Genomic DNA, 19267 nt, shown 5'->3' on the forward strand with positions numbered 1-19267 from the left:
TATGTGCAACCTTGGTATGTTGAGATGATTTGTTGTGTTAACCCTAACCCTCATGCCATGAGGAGTTTGTATTTGTTTGTCCTCTCTTCGGTTTTGCAAGGTTTGGATTCGAGGTTGAATCCTTTTCAAGAAGGGGAGGATAATACGGGACAAATGGTCATCTTATCTTTTAATGACATCTTTAGAGGCCAACACATAGAGGCTCAAGAATTGATCACTTCAAGGATACGAGAACATGCATGGAGGACCCATTTTGAGCATGCCATTAAACAAACCCGTGTGTGGAAGATTGCATGGGGGCTTACATTTGATGCCAATTCGAGACTACAAGTTTTGAAGTGTGACCCCATGGTTGTGGATCATTAAAGAAGCACCCTTCATTAAGGGTATTTTGGGGTTTGCACATGTTAAAGAAACAGCCCATGACCTCCCCTTTCCTTAAGGGTATTTTGGTCCATTACACTATGTAATAAGTTAGGCTATATATAGTCTCTTATTAGGTTTTTTCTCTTTAGTTTATGAAAGATGAAAAATTGAAACACTTGAAATCCTCTCTCTTGAGAGTAGACCACCTTAACATAGTCTTAGTTAGGATTTGAAAAAGTCATCCTTAGTATAGGGCTTGGAAAAGCCAATATTGTTCTTTGCTTGGAAATGGTGGATCTTAAGGTGAGTCGATTACCTTGGCGGTCACCGTAAGAGTGTGGTTTTGATTAATACATTCATTAGGGGTTAATGTTGAAATATACTTGATTTTTAATCTTGTAATAATCTTGGTCTCACTATCCATCCTTTTATTATTTTGCAAATCCATGTGTTTTTGTGTTTGTCATCTTGTATCCCTTTGTGTTGCTTGTTCTTCTCACGTTTTATGGACTGTTTTGGCATCTTGGTGGACTGATTTGTATCAAGTTGTTATCTGTAAGCAGTTATTTGGTTTCTATCTTATCTATAGTTGTTATCCTTATCCTTAGGAGTTGGTTACTTAGTTTCAGTTTGGATTGTAACTTATAAATAAGTTAAATCTGCAATAAAGCTGTAGTTTTGCTTTCATCAATTTCTCTTTGTTAATTTATCAAACTCATGTTCCACTTGTTCATGAACAAGTAAAATAAAATTAGTTTCTTATGTTCTTCACTCTCTGGAAACTCATATAGGACCACCAATGAAGTTAGTTTTACCTTGTAACTTTCCCAATGTGATGCTTACTCCATTAGAAACTTCACACACAAGAGCTAGTGGCGCATTGACTGTCTTGAGGCAACTATTTCTCAGACTGATCGAATCTCAACCCCAACTTTATTGTAGCTAGCTAACTTAGTGATGACATCAGCCTCTCCACCTAATTCGACTATAGCGGCACAAATGGGTTAACCTTGATGGTTGTATTCTTCTAGTTTTTTTTCGATTGCTTTATGATATCTCCACATAGTTTAATCATGCCCAATTTCATCATTCCCCAACCTTGTCGTTTGTCAGGTATATCTTTCTTCTTTCGGTCATATAATATGGCATCAAGGATCTTCATTTCATTGCACCTTGTATCGCCATGTGGTCCACCGAATATTTATTAACCATCATGATCTTTTTATGGTATGCACGGCCTCTTATATATCAGGATAGCTTTGGTGTCCAAAATCTTGTCATCAAACTTGTTGATTTCATAATTCTCCGCATCCTATGAATGGACATAACTTACAGAGTGTTCCGTATGAAGTTTGTCAATACTGGCTATCCGTCAAATAAATTGGACATAGCTGCTTAATTAGTGAATGAAGTTCCTTCGCCAATAAAAAGACTGATGCTTCAGCTATTTGTAGGGGTAAGATTTGCACACACTCTATCCGATCAAGACCCCGGCCCACTCGTGGAATTTCACTACCTATGTTATTGTTTGCGCTTCAGCTATTTGGCCATCACCCACTTGGACATACTCTGATGCTTTAGGACACGTTAGTTATCATGATAATTATCATATAATGCGTGATTTTAGATAACTGCCAATTGTCGTTATGTTTGCATTAAAAAAAAAACTGTGTACGACATGTTTCGAATGGGGATCAATTGAAGTAACATGGACATTATGAGTTTGGATGTTGGTAGCGTTGACTATTGTCGAAGACATTATTAGCTTAACTCAGACGCACAATATGAGTTATTTTATCCTACTCGACGCCCTTTGTGTTCTCTCTCTCTCACACACACACGCATAGACACAGTGGCGGATGTAGAGTAGAAGGTGTGGGTTCCCGGGAACCCACACCCGCTACCGTAAGGGTTAAAATTACATAGAAAAATCGTCAAAAGTTATAAATATTAATAGGTGGGAACCTATAACTAAACCAAGGGATAGCTTAGTGGTAGGAAAGGAGCCCTTGGGAACCCCACACATTTGAAATTCTGGATCCGCCTCTGCATAGACACACACTGAGACACGCAAACCTCAACAGAGACATTAGAAGTATCAATTAGTTTACTGCATTTAAAGCCACAAAATAAGGAAAGAATTAGTATGCTAAATGCTTAGCACTAAAAAATACAAATTTTGTTGTTTGTTTAAAGCAAATAGTCACTGCGCTAAAAAAAAGAACTTAGACGAAGCATGAAAACTTAAATCCAAAGAGAACTGCAAGAACCTAGTTTACAAATTGAAGAAAACAACTTGTGTAATTGATACAAGGGACATTTGGCTAATGATATTTTGTGCATTGTGTAATTCAAGCTTGCTCAATTTTTGCGCGCAAGAATATTGTAGCCGTTTCTCTCCATCCTTAAACATCAATCAATTCAACACATTAGTTTAAGAATGCAAAAATATCTTGTGATGTAACAGCATTTTAACTCTGGAAAAGATTGCATACCTCTGATGCCTTGTACCTCTTGGAACTTCTGCTCAATCTCAGGCATTTTGTCAATTCACATCCATCTGCTCGTAAGTCTGCAAATAGCGTTGGATTTAAAGTTATCAAAATTAGCTTCTTGTTTAGATGTTTAGTATGTGTCTCTCGAGCTTCATCCTAGCTTTTTTTCACGAGTGTCAGTCAATTACTACTATCTCCATGAAGAAAATGTTTATCTTGAAAACAAAATTTCAGCTATACGATGTCAATTGCTGTGACCAGTACTATCTGCGCACGGCTTTCTTCTCTTTCGGATTACATAGTATCCAATCCCTCCTAAAACAAGTAACAACACAATTCCATCAACCACGCCTACCACAATTGGAATCCGTTTCTTCCAATGAGAGTGCTTATCATGATCTTGATCAGTTCCCGCTGGCACCTTGACCATATAACTCAGTCTTCCATCCCTTTGTATTTGTTTTACTCCTCTTGCTAGTCCATACAGATAGCACTCTCCAGGTTTTGTGTGATCATCCTCAGAATCCTCAAGAGAAAAATGTAATGCAGCTACACATGTGCAGTTATCCAAGCATAAATTTGCACATACTTCTTTGCTGACATTGACCTTATAAGGATTGCTTCTTAATACACTCATAACACCTTGTAGTTGTAGCATTTGGGACTCGTTTCTTCCGCAAAATCCCTCAGTTACATTTTCAGTGCAATCAGAAAGCAACCCATCTCCTCTTTTTATTAGCCTTACGCAAGAACACTTTTCTGAAAATGTACAAATACCATAAGGTTTACATGCCAAAGGAAGATCACAAGTAGTGTTTAATGCTTGATATGAAGCTTCAAACTTTCCTTTGTCAGATGAGTAATAGTAGAATCCCAAATTCCCTGTGATATTTTCCAATGCTAAAAATCTCAGGGGCTCTAGCTTGTCTGATTTTATCCTTCCAATTCTATGGTTTTCGTTGTTGAATATCTCCAGCGCGTTAGAAGTTAACTCAACATATGTGATATTCAGGCCATCCAAATCCACGGGCGTATATTCCCAGTACGAGTACTTTGATTTTCCAGAGTACAAGTACAATGCAATCTTGTCATACTGAATCTCAAAAGAATATGATAAACTAGAGTTGTTGCTACGGAAAGCCGTTAACCGCGTTCTTGAGCTTAGTCTCTGGCCCCAAAGCATAACATTAGTAGGGAAATTAAAACTTTGCCATTTTATCAAGTTCAAAGCATCAACTAAGACCAAATTACCTGTCCCAAGTAAATGCAGTCTCTGCAGAAGATGTCAAATATTATTAGCAGCATTCACTAGTTATTTTTCCATAAGCAAAAGGCAATATTTTTTGTTGCATATACAATTTTATCAAAGCCATACAGTATTTTTATGTCTTAAACTGAAAGTTCACATAGAAATAAAAAAAGAAAATGTACTGTTTCCACCCTAATCTATACATGAAATTGCTGACACACACTTTATCTTTAGAAGGGTCCCATTACCCTTGGACTAATTAAAATCGTATTTTTGACAATCATAGTGCCTACGTGGACCTTCAATGTATTGATTCACTGATGTTCCACGTATATGCCGTGTAGGTACTAAGGTTGCCAAAAATACAATTTTAATTAGTTTAGGATAATAGGGCCTCCTAAAGTTCAGATGTGTCTCGGCAATTTTATATATAGTTCAGGATGGAAACAAAGCATTTTCCCAAATAAAGATTCACAATTACCTTAACACCTTGTCCGGAAGTTCCAGCTTTCCATCCAACTCTGTCGTCTTGACCCGTCAACAGTAAGTCTCCATATTGAGTTAACTGAAGTACACATTTGTCTATTGTGTAGAACTGTGACAAATGACCAGAACTCCAAACCTTTACATCTCCAAGAAGAACATCTAGTGAACATGTGTATTTCTCATTATTTGCTTCAACACTGATTGCAGCTCTAAAATTTGGTACCATTTGGTTTTCAGTTTCCATCAGAAATGCCCTGCCCATGAATCCTCTGCAATATGATGTTGGTATAGCAAGACTTACCTGATAACCAATGTGAACGTCACAAGTAGAGTAACCCTGAACAAACCAGTAAATGACAAAAACAAGCTCATACATTTTTATGTGTGGAATTTTACTATATATATGCTGTTCATATCAGGTATTTTTTTCTTCTGCTGATAGGTAATGTTGTTAGGTTTATTTTTGTCAAGTATAAACAAGATAAAGGGAAAAAAAATTTGGCATGGTTATAATTTCACAGCATTAGTAATGTCCCCCCCTCTCCTTAAAATAGTGACTTAACTATCAAGTGCTTCCTCTATACATTCATCTCTCCATTTTTTTCTAATTTTCTTGTAGATCAAATAAGAGCTACTCTCCCCATTTCAAAATAAATGAATTATTGAGTTATTTATTAATCTATAAAATAAATTAGTTGTTCATTCCAAATTTTACCATTTCATTTAATGAAGTTCTTAAATATTTAGGAGAGTAATTTTAGATAATGCTATATTTCCACCTTAAATTATACACGAAAAGGCCGAGATACACCCGAATTTTAAGAGTATCCTATTACCCCTGGACTAATTAAAATTGTATTTTTGACAACCTTAGTCCCTACGTTGCACAACACACTGAAGGGTCCATGTAGGTACACGTGTGTTCCACGTAGACACTAAAGTTGTCAAAAATATGATTTTAATTACTCCAGAGGTAATAGAACCCTCCTAAAGTCCGGGTGTGTCTCAATCTTTTCGCATATAGTTTAAGATAGAAATAGAGCATTTTCTCGAATAATTAAAAGAGTAATAATAAAAAGTTATATAAAATTTATCTCTTAAAAGATTTTTCTTACCCCAATAATTTAATTATTTTGGAACGAAGGGAGTAGTATTATTGCTTAAGGAGACAAAGGGATTACATTGAAGTGTAGTGGTTTTGTAGTTATCACTTTGCACTATACCAATAAATGTTACTTATGAAATGGAAAAGCTTTTAAAAGGTAGTCATTTTGGACAGTTGAATCAAATAAAAAAGAAAAATATTTCCTCAAATTATTTGATGTTTTAGAAAGAGAAAGTGTGAAATCGATAACATTTATTATTCAAATCCAGCTTTAGTGTTTTAATTATTACTACACCTAAGCTGTTGAACATGGTTGTTGCTAGAGGATTAACAAGATAAATTAGCTGTCAAAAAAGGTTGGTCCATATTATAATTGATTAATGGATTGTGAAAGGGACCCATAATCCCCCCTTTGTTTTCTTTGATTACTTTTTGGGTTGTGGCTTGCCCACGCTTTTCGTCTTCTTTTGTCTTGAGTGACATAGACATATTAGGCTCACGTGGGGTCAATTAATTGTGAATTACGACTAATATGAATTGTGGTGCAGTGATAAGATTATTGCATCCTTAACTAGAAGTTTCGGGTTTGAGTTCTGGGTATGAAGAAAATTCTGTTAGGACCGCTACTCCTTTAATGGGTCCTGCAATGCGCGATCTGAATTAATCGAGGTTCCAATTCAGACATCAAATACCGGATGAAAATCAAAATAAAAAATATAAAAAATTGTGAATTACGTATACCTTATGCCCATAATCTTTGCTGACGCTTTTGTGTCCTCATACTGACATATTATAAATCTGTTATAATGCTTATAAAAGAGAAATTTCCAACGACAAGAAAATACTATGAAACTATACTTGGTAACAATTAGGGATCGTCTGTTTGGCAGTGTTTTAAAAAATTTAATGCATGTATTAATAATATTTTATTTGATATATTTTTTTAAATTTATGTATAATTAATATTTTCATCAATTACATATTTTATTGTGTATTAAGTAATATATTTTTTTAGTCTATATATAACTAATACTTGTATTAGTTACACACTTTATTGTGTATTAAGCAATATATTATTGATACCATTATTTTCTACGTTTTAATAATACAAAAGATTTTAATACATGCATTAGCTTATTAAATGGTAAAATTGTCCCTCAAATTCCTACTAGAATATTTTCCCAAGTCATTTTCCATCGTACTTAACCTATCTTCTCTACACTTTGCCTCACACTTTTTTATGCTAGCCATGAAAAAGCAAGAAAAATTTCACTACTTCTTCCTTTTCGTCAATTAGATATTACTCTTCTCCACTAGCATTCAATGTTTGATTATTGGGTATGAATTTGGAATTAGATTCTTTGTGTTTGGAAGTTATGAATTCAGGGAAGGAGGATTCAAGTTTGAAGTTTTGAATTTGTTTGAATTAGTAGAGGGGTTGAATGTCAAGGGCCTCAATTGCTTTAATAAAAGAACATACAAAGAATGTTAAAAGGGTACTTTTATTACTAAATATTTTTTTTATAAAAATTATACAATATATATTATTTCTAATACATCAATCAAATAGTGTATAAGAAATAGTGTCAGCATCATTAATGCAAGCACAACTACCATCAATATTACTAATGCAAATGTTACCAATATACTTTATTCAACATTATTCTTATAAACTCTATCAAACGACCCTTTAAGGCCTCCTTCGATATGAGATAAGAGATAACTAACCACAAGATAAATTTTAGATTGAACTTATTTCATATTTTTTGAGATAAAATACATGGAATAATTCATGTTTAAGATTAATTACTCTGAAATTGTAGTGTTATTTTTATCCTATCAAGATGGATTAATTAATCTAGAGATAACTTGGTTTCCAAATCAGACGTCCCCTTGGTTCATATATGGGTCCATCATGTGTCATTAAGGGTAGTTTGGCAGGGTGCATCAGAATAGAGTAACAAACTCAAATGGATTTAAAAATGAATTTTTATCTCATAAAGTAATTCAACTTTAATAATTACCTTTAAGGTCACTCAAATATGAATTTTTATTTCAGAAAATCACCTAATTTTGGTCTTTACTTCAAAAATCGCTCAACTATCATATTTTAAATTATTTAATTATTTTTAAAAAATAAAATTTGCTTATGTGAAATTTTAATTTAAAAATAAATTTTGAAAAATAAAAAGTACTTCTTTGATGTTTCTTTTATCTTTATTCCCCTAAATTAATATCTTTTCCTCCTCTTTCTCATTTTTCTTCTTCTTTTCTCTATTTTTTCATAAATTTTTTCATAAATCACAAATTATAATCTAGAAATTAACAATTAAAATCATACAAAATGAAATTACTACCACATTTATATTTACATTTTATTTTTATTTTGTCTTTAAAAGGGGAAAAAAGGAAAATATATAAAGAGGGCAAAAGAAAGAGATAATACATCGAAACACCCCTAAACTTGTAGCCAAAACTTACTTTAGATCCTAAACTTGTATGACAATTATTTACCCCCTTAACAACTTTGAACAGAATTATTTCACCCCTCTAAATCTTATCCAAAGTCAAGACTAAGTAGTGTTGGACACGCGCGTTTTTGATTCGTCCACGTCATTTAATGAATTCATTTACTAAAACCTGACCCATCCCTTACTAAAACCCGGCCCAACCCTAATAAAGCCGACCTAATCATTAAAACCCGACCCAATCCTAACAAATACCCCTAATTTCCTCACTCAACGACATTTCTCTCACTTCAGCTGCCAAAAATCACGAATTTAGGTTAATTTTCAACTCCATTTCACCCAAAATTATATGATCTACAACTCGATTAGGGTTCCAACAGGTTCGTTTTAGGGCTTTTCATAAATTATTTAAGCTGTTTAAGTTGTTTTATTTGGATTTAGGGTTTTTCTATGCTGTAAAAATTGATTTTGTTGTAAAGATCGCACTTTTTTTTTTTTTAAATTCAGATTACCTATGGATTTTGCATATATTATATTAAGGTTTCATCATGGAGGAAGGTTACAACAAAAGCCTCGTATAAAGTACCATGGAGGTGTTGTTACAGATTGGTGTCGATATTGATAGGTTTTCATACTATGAATTTGTTGGGTATGTTAAAGAAATTGGTTATAATGTTGAATCGTGCTTTGTCCATATGAGACCTCCAAAACGTAATTACCTAGTAAAAGTGACTTGTGATAGGGATATTTTGGGTATTGTACCTCAACTTAAAAATGGAGATATTGTTCAGCTATATGTGTCACATTTAGTAGATGAACATCATGTGGTCCCTAAAGCACCTGCTATTGAATATATTTCCCATGTGGGTGGGGAATCTTCTACTTCTTTTGACAAAAAGTCTAGTCAAAACTGTGGGATAAGTGAAAAATTAGGGTTTGAAGATGGCTTTGTAGAGGCTGCAACACCTCAAGAGCCTTTTGTGAGTGAAAATTTAAATAGTGGTGCTGCTGCTACTAGTGTTGGAGAGTGTAATGTATTTGGTGCTGTTGGTTCTAATGGTGAGGAGTTAGGTGGTGTAGAGGAAAATTTGGATAGTGGTGTTGCTGAAACTGTTGTGCAGAACTTGAGTAGTGCACCCTCTGCTAGTACTTGGTCATTGGAAGTAAAGTTGTGGGAGTAAAAGCATGAGAGTTCCTTCAACTCTCCATTCGATCCAACCTCTCACGCATAGTTACCACATCCGAGTTAATTTTTTTAAGACCCGCATTTGCCCTAGCAAGTCTCGGGACAATGTATCAAGGAGGGCCAAAATGGTTTCCATTATGGCCAAGAAGTTACCTACAAAACAACAAATAAGTTAGTTGTACAAGAATGGTCCTCACACTCCCTCTCTATTGTTTTGGCTCTTGGATTTTTTTTCTCACTTTGATCTCACAAGGTCGTAACCTTGCTTGTACTCCATGAGGAAGTAAGAGGTGGACCAAGTATTACAACGACTCAAAAGGATAAGACACACAAAGGAACGTATACACGAAGGACGGTTTCAAAATTAACTTACAATCTAAAACTAGCTTGTAAGTTAGTAATGGAATCAACAAACGAAACTAAAGAAACAACACAATGAAACTAGAAGATCAAATTTTGAGCTTACAATTTTTGTGTGAACAGTAACTTGGGTGACATAGCAGCATAACATTGGTCACGGCCCCACAATTAGTCACTAGTTGAAGTTTACAAACTTTAGTTACTATGTAATGGAAACAATTGGTTTTGGAGGGAAATTATATGTCTTAAATCTCCTTTAAGTATAATATTCAAAAGGCAAGACTTGACTTTGTACAATTCCCACAAAACAAGGTCCCTTGAAACAAGAAAAGTGGTTGAAAAGTAGATGTTAAGTTAAGAAAGTGATGGCTCAAATCTTCTCACAAACAACTTTACAACTTGTAGGTTCACCTTTTTGAATCTATGTTACACTTTGGTTGTCTTAAGTTGTAAGGTGAGATGAAGAACAAGATGAACACCACAACAAACTTCAAGAACACATCAACAACACAACAACAATTTCCACCCCACAGTAAACATCAACACACATCATGGCCTATTTTAGTGTCAACACACGGCCAAGGTTCTTTTTGATGTTGTATTTTGGTTTTAGCAAGGGTGAAGGTTGTGATAAATGTCAAGAACTCAAAAAAAAAAACTATATCAAGAGCACCAAAAACACTAACAACATCCAACAAAGACTATAACAACAAGTCCACACATCCAAGAACAACAACTTCAATTTTTTTAAAGCTCAAATCTAGATCGACTCAAAGTGTTAATGGACAAGAATACTAACACTTGAAACAACAATACAAGCAAAATAAATCCTATAACTAGACACACAACATTCGGCCAAGATACAACAACAACAAGTTCAACTTCTCGACCAAGATCTCAAGCTCAAGAACACGTCTTTCTTTCCTTTTTTATTTTTTTTATTTTCTTAGCAAGAAAGCCCAAGATTGGTATTGTAAGAACAAAATGAACGATGTCTTTGATACCAAATGATACGGGACAAACAAGGGAACACCAAAATTAGTCCAAAAAATAGTCCACTAAATGGAAGAAATCCGTGAACCCTTTTGGAGACCAAGTCTCGGCTTCCTAAGAACACAATAACAAGAAGATAACAAGGTATTTATTACACCAAATCAGCGGACAACAAACTAGATTAACAACATAAGATGATGAAAAAGAAGACACAAGATTCGGATTTAACAATAACAACAAGAACACAAGATTACAACACAAACACTAAACAAGATTACAAGAAGGTAAAATGATAGATAGATAGATAGACCAGGTGAAGGTATAATCTTAAGAACCCAAGAATGGAAACTCTTGGACCCTTAACACTACACATAATAATAAACCTATCTCTTACGTGACATAAGATCGGATTTCACCTCTCTAGCATCAACGTTTCCAAGCAAGTAACAACAAAAGAGAATCCACCCTATTGTTGTATCCTAGTTTTGGTGGTCACTCTTCTCACTAGAGAGAGATCTTGTTACAAGTCTTACAAGACTCCCAAATATCATCCAAAAACTAAACTAAAAACCCTACAATGTTCCTTTTATAGCTATAACAAAATATAAGTTAAAATGACGCAAAGGCCTTTCAAAGAGTGGACACCCATCTAGTGTAATTTATGGGCTGATTTGGGTGCATTTTGGGCCTCTTTTACACTTCAATTGCACGTGCCAAGGATCGGGTCCAACACGCACTCTCCTAAGTCCATATCCGTGATTATTCCCGTATCATAAAGCTTGTAGGTTACTGAATTCCACCTGAATAACAACTTCAATTTTCCACCTGATTCCTATACTTTCCCTTTTGTTCTTAAAGCTTGTGGGTTACTAAATTCGTTGTTTATTAGTAAGACCCTTTATTTTCAAGCGTTGAAGTTTGTATTTTTAGTTGATGTGTATTGATAAACTTGAAGAGGAGAATGAACCAACTGATGTACTACGATTTGGCTGATGTTCGTCGAATTGCTATGTTCCGTCGACAGAATGGATGGTCCATGAGAGTGTTTGTTCAGATGGATTGTTGTCTTCATTTCTCTCCTCTGCTCCACCAATTTCTTCTTCTGGTTCATCATTAATGCAAAATCGATAATTGAAAGTGGAATTGGATTTCGGAGTAGACGTGCAAGAGTAAATGCTTTTTTCAACAACGATCCATGGACTAAAAACGACACCATTGTCATTGTTTAAACTGCAGTGAAGCCAATCCATGTAATTAAGTATCATGTGAATCAAACTCAGCTAATGACGAGAAGCGGGAAAGGAAGGGAAACTGCTTTCATCGACAATCCATGAACTGTGAATAGTAGTATTGGGGATGCACATAAGGTGTTTGATGAAAGTTATAGAAGAGATTTTTTTTTAAATTTCTTTTAATTATTTTAATATAAAATTGATAAAAAAAACTAATCCTACTCGCACTCTACGCGCGTGCCTATACGTACTTTGTCCTAGTCAGCCATTTTAATGCTACATAGATCCGGTCAACGGTCAAAGGGTTTAAAATATTGCTTTTTAGTGGGTTCAAGGGTCCAGGTAACAAACATGTAAGTAGGAGTATCCACATTACAAAATGGACATAGTACAAGGGTCCACTGAACCATTTTGCTCAAATTTTATAACTGTGTAATTCATTTCAGCCAAAGAAATGGAGAATGACCTTAAAATGATGTTATGTGGCATAATGCTAGTATTCGTTGTTTGGAAAGGTGTAACATGGATGTAGTGAGATTGCCTAAATAAAAATACTTATATTTTTCTATAATGTTAAATACTATTTTTCATAGAATCATAGTTGATCAAACTACACATCAACTTAAAATCAAGTAGCATGGTAATGATAGACTATGCTAACAGTATACAAAAGATTAAATATGTATTCTATGAAGTCAATCATACACTGTATTAGTTATGACAACACAATGCGCATTAAAATTCCACGCAACAATACAGTTTGATAAAAACAGATTCAGTGCAGAATAATAACAATTTTTATAAAATAAAAAAATATTTGTCATATCCTAACAATAGATCATTCAACTCCATTATTTAAAAAAAAAAAAAAAAACCTTAAACATTAACAATATTAGCATTCAAATGTCTTTTTCCTCATCATCACAGATGGTATCTTAATGAAATCAACGATATCGAAGACCACATTTTTTTGTTTGCTTCTTCTTTTTCTTCTTTCTGTCCATCTTTTTTGTCTTCTCCTTCTTCTTTGTCTGTTGCTTCTTCTTTTCCATCTTCAGCTTCTTCCAACAATTCTGTCACTGTCAATTCATAGACCACAAGTCTATTAACAGAAACAATTCAATGCTCAAATGAAAAAGCCAAAATAACTAAGAATTACCCCACCATTAAATAGTTCACAACGTGATGAACAAAAAATTTTCAATCAAACATGTAGTGTCAAAACTCAACTATTGCTAAAAATCAAACTAATTAGCTATTAATCTTTTAATTTTGACTATTTCATCAATCATATTTTAAAAGAATTTCATACACCTAAATATTAATTTCATAGACCACAAGTTTACGGACAGAAACAGTTCACTGCTCATCAAATAGCCAAAATAACTCATAAATTAATAATTATCCCACCACTCAACACTACAGTACTTAAAAAATACCAGAACTAAAGCAAAATTTCTTAACAAAAATTTTAAAATTCAGCACCATGATCGGCAAAAAACAAATCTATCGAAACTGTCGAATCAAAACTCAACCATTGCTTCGGAACCAAACTAATTACCTATAAAATCCTCATATTTTAACTATTTAATCAACCACATTCGAAAAAAATTCCTATACTACATCACTTCGAAACGGTTAACAATAAAAATCGATAAAATGGATCTACAAATAATTGAAACTTGATTTTAACTTACTTTATAACGCAAAAATGAGCCCTTTGTCGCTGGAGAAGAAGAAAAATAAAAAATGGCGTTTGAGAGAAAATTCTTGAAAGTAGAGGAATAGTTGAAGAGAAGAGAGAAGTTTTTTTTTTATATTGGAATAAGTAGAGGGTGTTAGGTGTATTATATTAAATTTACAAAGTTATAAAAATGATGAAATGGTTCCTTGACGAGCCCCACTTTTTTAACTTTTCCCCACTTTTTACACCCTAACCCCAAAATTTAAATTAAAACAAAAATTAGTGGGTATATGAAAAAATAGTTTTGCCAAATATGCTTTTGCCAATTTTTCCCATGAAAGTGGCATAAATGGGGTTTATATGATAGATGTTTGTATGACAACTGATCCGCAAGTTCAGATCTCGTCACATGCAAATTAATTAATCTGCTCTAATTGCATTAACTTGAAATATTATTTTCTTAATAGATTTTTCATAATTATACTATATCGGGGTAGGAGAAGAGAATTATAAAGTGGAAATCAAATCACCAAAAAGGATGAAAGTTAAGTAATGAATCACATTGAAATTACTAAAAACATACATATATTTGCTTTGTAGTGTACTGAAATTAATGAACTTGGACAAATAAGGTAACTTATTTTTGTTTACTTTTGTTCAATCTTTAAACACTTGAGGAATCACCTGTGTTCTCAGTCATGCGTAGCAATGAGAATTTACCTAACGACGAACTTAACAAGTTGAAACAAGATTATGAAGTAGTTTTAGTCATGGTTCCGTTTCCAGCTCAAGGCCATCTCAATCAGCTTCTTCACCTTGCCTGTTTCATCTCCTCATCATATGATCTTCCAGTCTATTATGTTGGCTCAGCTACTCATAACCGTCAAGCTCGGGTTCGAGCCAATGCCTTAAGTCCTTCAGATATAGCCAAAATCCACTTCCATGACATTCCAACTCCTGAATTTGCCTCACCTCCACCTGACTCTAATGCCTCGAGCAAATTCCCGAGACATCTTATGCCATTATTGGACGCATCTGTGCTTCTGCGCGATCCCATCGCTTCCTTCTTACGCGATATCTCATCGAAAGCAAGACGGATCGTTGTCGTGCATGATCCTTCCATGTCATTTATTGTTCAGGATGCTTCTTCCTTGACCAATGCTGAATCCTATTTATTCAATTGCGTTTCAGCCTTCTATTTGTACTGATTTTAGTGTTTGTTTAGTGGAATGTCTGTCCAACTTGGAGAAGAATTGGTTAAAAATCTACCCTCCTTTGAAGGAACGATGCCGGATGAACTCATGAACTTTATAGCTCTCCAGGCTCCATATTTTGATCTTAGATCAGGTGATATCCATAATACAAGCAAAGTAATTGAAGGGCAGTTTCTTGATTTGCTGGCACAAGTAGAAGGTAAACAACAATGGGCAATTGGACCAATTCTGCCTACTAAATTTGATTGTATTTCGAACAGGAATGATATATGTTTGGAGTGGCTCAACAAACAACCTTCGAGATCAGTTCTTTATGTATCGGTTGGAACGACGACTTCATTTTCCGATAGAGAAGTCATGGAGCTCGCTATGGGATTAGAACAAAGCAAACAGAAGTTCGTATGGGTGTTAAGAGATGCCAATAGAGGAGATATCTTTACCGGTGAAGCTAGAAGAGTTGAGCTTCCAGAAGGGTTTGAGGAAAGGGTAAAAGAAGTAGGCTTAGTGGTAAGAGAATGGGCACCACAACCCGAGATCCTGGCTCATTCTTCCACAGCGGTTTCATGAGCCATTGTGGTTGGAATTCTTGCATAGAGAGTATTACTATGGGGGTTCCAATTGCTGCTTGGCCTATGCATGCTGACCAACCAAAAAATGGTTTCTTGGTGACGGAAATATTGAAAATAGGCCTGACTGTGAGGGAGTGGGAGAACCGCGAGGAGATAGTAAGTGCATCCACTATTGAGAATGTTGTGAGGAAGTTGATGGCATCAGAAGAAGGTGATGCAATTAGGAAAAGAGCACAAGAATTGGGAGAAGTCGTAAGGCATTCCACAGAAAAAGGGGGTGCTTCTCAAATAGAGTTGGATTCTTTTATCGCGCATATCACAAGACAAGACTTAGTTTTCACCAGCACTTTCAAGTATTTTGGTTACTTGTCATTTTTATGTATGTTAATCGGTCACTTATCTGCTTCTTGGCCCTTCTCCAGACCCTGCGCATAGCGGAGCTTTAGTGCCTCGGGCTGCCCTTTTGTAATGTTCAGTATTTGAAACTTTTTATGGCTATCAGTAAGTATTGCTTTGCATTTCTCTCTTAATGATCTTGTATACATTTCTCAGTTATTTGCATATGCTAAATTGGTAGTATTCATGTGTCCTATATTAGACTGTTTTATGACAAAACAACTTTGTTCATAGATTCCCATGTCTGTCGAAAGGTTTATTATTGTAAAGATATGACACTTGGCCTGACTTAACCCGAAAAGCTAATTTGCATAACACATCTTCTCTGCATTTTGGTTAACTTACAACTTTCTAATTTGCAATCACAACAAAAAGTGAAGATGGTGAATCCACAATTCGCCAACGAGTTCAAAGTTTAGACAGGCGATTTTATCATTCCAAAGAGTACAGTATGGAATTTAATTTTTGCAGCAGCAACACAAGAGTGCATGAAGAACCTGTTTAATTAAAGTAATATCTGTTGGATTATAATTGGAATCTTGAAGCAGTTAGGCTTTGAATGCAAGGGAAATCATGTGTAGATCAAGTAATATTAGCAAGTTGATCTCAAAATTAATTTACTAATGGAGTTATTATAACTTGTAAACAATCGTCGAATTGATCGAGAAGCTCTGAGTGCATGAAGAACCTGATTTATTTTTTGAACAAAAAGATATGTAATAATCTTCAAACCAAAGTAATTGTGCAGATAAGAAATTGCATGAAATCGTTCCAATCTTGACTTATGATATCATGAATATCCCATGAAGGCCCCGTTCAATTTTGTCTATTACTTGCGGGAAGAAAGCCAGGTCAATTACGTCTAAGTAATAACCATCGTGGCCCTCAACAAAAAGAAAAAGACACCAATAATATCAGGCAATAAATTAAATTTGGATCTCCAATCGGAGAAAAATCTAACTTTGAAATTTCAGCTAAAATAACAGTTTGACTAATAATACTTTTTTCATTTCAAAATAGGTGGTGTTTTTATATATCTTTTTATTTTATTTCAAAATAAATGGTATTTTATATAATCATACGGCATTGATATGTTCTAATCTTACCCTTATTTTAGATATTGTTATATCATCAAGAAACTACCAAAGAACTACATGTTTTTCAAGGTATTTATTAAAATGTAAAATAGTAAAAGTACTTTTTTTTCTAAGAATGCATAATTTTCTTAAAGGGTGTGTCTAAACTAAATATACCACTCATTTTGAAACGACGAAAGTATCACTTATGTATGCGTCAACCAAAACCTGATCAATTCGCATTGTCTTGAAGACCGAAAAAATGAGGTAAGTTCGTGGAATAAGAAAAGAATTTAAGTTTGGTGCACCGTTAATGTCTTTTTTTTTTTACAGCATCAGGTAACTTTTACCTGTTGTAGCAGGTCATCCATTTCTCAAATAAAAATATAAAAATGGATGACCTGCTACAACAGGTAAAAATCACATGATGGTGTAAAAAAAAAAAATACCAACAATGCACCAAACTTAAACTAATAAGAAAATTCATAAAAATAAGGATGCACGGCCATTATTCAAGAAGTGTCTTTCTTGTTTATCTTAACAAGTAGTCTGTAAAGCATATGGTTCCCAAGTCTACACTAAACCTGTCAAACGGGTCGGACTGGCCTGGCCCGGCCCAGCGAGTCCCGAGCTATAAGATTGCCGATCTCGGGCTAGACTAAATATTTTTTTGGGTCCGATTGACCTGGTCCGGAATAAACCCGGGCCAAGCCAATCGATTGCCCCGCCCGGCCCGACCTAATAATTTTTTTTTTTTTACTTTTTAAAATGGACCATTTGGTGGGCTGCCATTTGGACCGTTGGGCCCAACAGCATTATAACCGTTTGGGACTGCCAACCCAATGGCCAAATGGCCATATATATTAAGAATTTTTTTTTATTTCAAATAATTTTCTTTAATTCAAACCCTACACTTTCAAATTATTTTCACACAATTCTCATTCTCTCAAATCTCATTCTCTCTCAAATATTCTAATTATCTTCTAAAGTGCTCGATTTTATTTTTTAATTTTGCGATTACGAATACAAGTGAAAGATTTCTAAAGTCTCAACTTTCAGATACTTTCAAAATTTGGTATTGTCGTTTCATCTCTTAATTTTAATTTTTAATTAGTGTATTAATTGTTGAATACTTATTTTTATTATTTTTTGTGTATTTTGAATATTTTTTACTTTGATTAATACTAGGGCTAAATTAAGAAACATCGGTAAAAGTGTCAAAAAAATTTATCCGGGAAGTGGTAGTGGCAGTAAAAGACGAACTGATGGCAGTTCCGATAGAGGTAGTTCAAGTAGTAGATGTACCCGTGTGCCTCAGGTACCGCTTAGTCAACCTTTTGAGGAAGAAATAGGTGTAGGTGCACACGATATGGATTATGTAGAAGCTCAGAAAAATCATAGTATAGAAGAAAAAAATGAAGTAGATGCGGTTAATTTAGATGAAGATGATGAAAATATTGGTGAGACACCCACAGTAGGAAATGCTAATGTTAGATCTGAATCGGTTAATCTTCCTCCCCATCCTTCCATTGTCCCAAAAACTCGTAGAAAAACTAGTATTGCATAGGAATTTTTTACACCTATAGAAGGATAAACTAAGGTGCAATGCAATGTTTGTCAACAAGTATATGAGCATAAAAGAGGAGGCAATCAAGGGTCTACGGGTTCGTTAAGGGACATATAAGAGAGAATCACGCTAGAGAGTTATTTATTGCAAAAGGTGGTGAGACTGTTGATGGGCCAACACAAACTAGAATTAACTCAACAACCGGTCCATTAATTAAGAATTATAATAAATTCAGGGACTGGGAAGAAATAACAAAAATGGTAGCTGTGGGTTGTTTGTCTGTAATACCCCGAGAAATTTTTCGTTGAAATTTTGTGCGTAAACGTGTTGGGTTCTATCTTCTAGAATGAATTATAAATTTTTCGTGTGGAATGTCTTAGATTATGACCCACCATTACGTAGAGTATCGAATAAGCTTTTCAACGATATGTGGATCATCCAAAACGGACATCCGAGCGACGAGTTATGAACATTCCGATCGAACCGTGAATAGTGGTAAACAGTAAAACGTGCAGGAAAAAGTACTGAGGCCTGGCGTATTTTTGCTTCAACTTTAAATGATCCTAACTACTTGTACATAATGATCTGGGTGATCTACTATATATCAACGGAAAGCTCTGCGAGTCCTCTTTCCAATGAAATTTAGTTTCATCCAATTTTTCTATCGAAGCAAAAAGTTATGGTCGATCTACTTTAGCCTATCAAAAGCAAATTTTTGGGTCAACTTCAAATGATCATAACTCCTCATACACAATGATCTGGGTGAGATACTATATATCAACGGAAAGATATGAGAGTCCTCTTTCTAATGAAATTGGTTT

At 34.6% G+C, this 19267-nt stretch overlaps 1 protein-coding gene and 1 pseudogene across 3 annotated transcripts; one reads left to right on the forward strand and one right to left on the reverse strand.

The window, feature by feature from the left end:
• Positions 1-2481: 2481 nt before the first annotated feature.
• LOC107855195 (PAN domain-containing protein At5g03700) lies at positions 2482-6052 on the reverse strand. 3 transcript variants are annotated; one of them, XR_007054648.1, is made up of 3 exons: positions 4592-6052; positions 2862-4029; positions 2482-2770 (listed from the first exon to the last, which is right to left on the reverse strand). XR_007054648.1 is itself a non-coding variant. In XM_016700188.2 (2 exons), exons 1-2 carry the CDS (start codon positions 4970-4972, stop codon positions 3106-3108), a joined length of 1410 nt encoding a protein of 469 aa, XP_016555674.2. In that variant the 5' UTR covers positions 4973-6050; the 3' UTR covers positions 2482-3105. The 3 variants fall into 3 exon arrangements, 1 of the variants encoding a protein (XP_016555674.2); XR_007054647.1 differs by having other exon boundaries at positions 2862-4134; positions 4592-6049; XM_016700188.2 differs by having other exon boundaries at positions 2482-4134; positions 4592-6050.
• An 8144-nt stretch (positions 6053-14196) lies between these two features.
• On the forward strand, positions 14197-15891 carry LOC107855188 (annotated as a pseudogene).
• The last annotated feature ends 3376 nt before the right edge of the window (positions 15892-19267 follow it).

This window comes from Capsicum annuum, chromosome 4 (genome assembly GCF_002878395.1).
Source record: "Capsicum annuum cultivar UCD-10X-F1 chromosome 4, UCD10Xv1.1, whole genome shotgun sequence".
NCBI classification, from domain to species: Eukaryota; Viridiplantae; Streptophyta; class Magnoliopsida; order Solanales; family Solanaceae; genus Capsicum; species Capsicum annuum.

Bases quoted from the DNA above. Each gene is read 5' to 3' on its own strand.
- LOC107855195 (XM_016700188.2), bottom strand. From the start codon at position 4,972: ATGTATGAGCTTGTTTTTGTCATTTACTGGTTTGTTCAGGGTTACTCT. The intron at 4,135-4,591 runs GTAATTGTGAAT...CATCTTCTGCAG, and splicing joins CTTCCGGACAAGGTGTTAAG to AGACTGCATTTACTTGGGAC.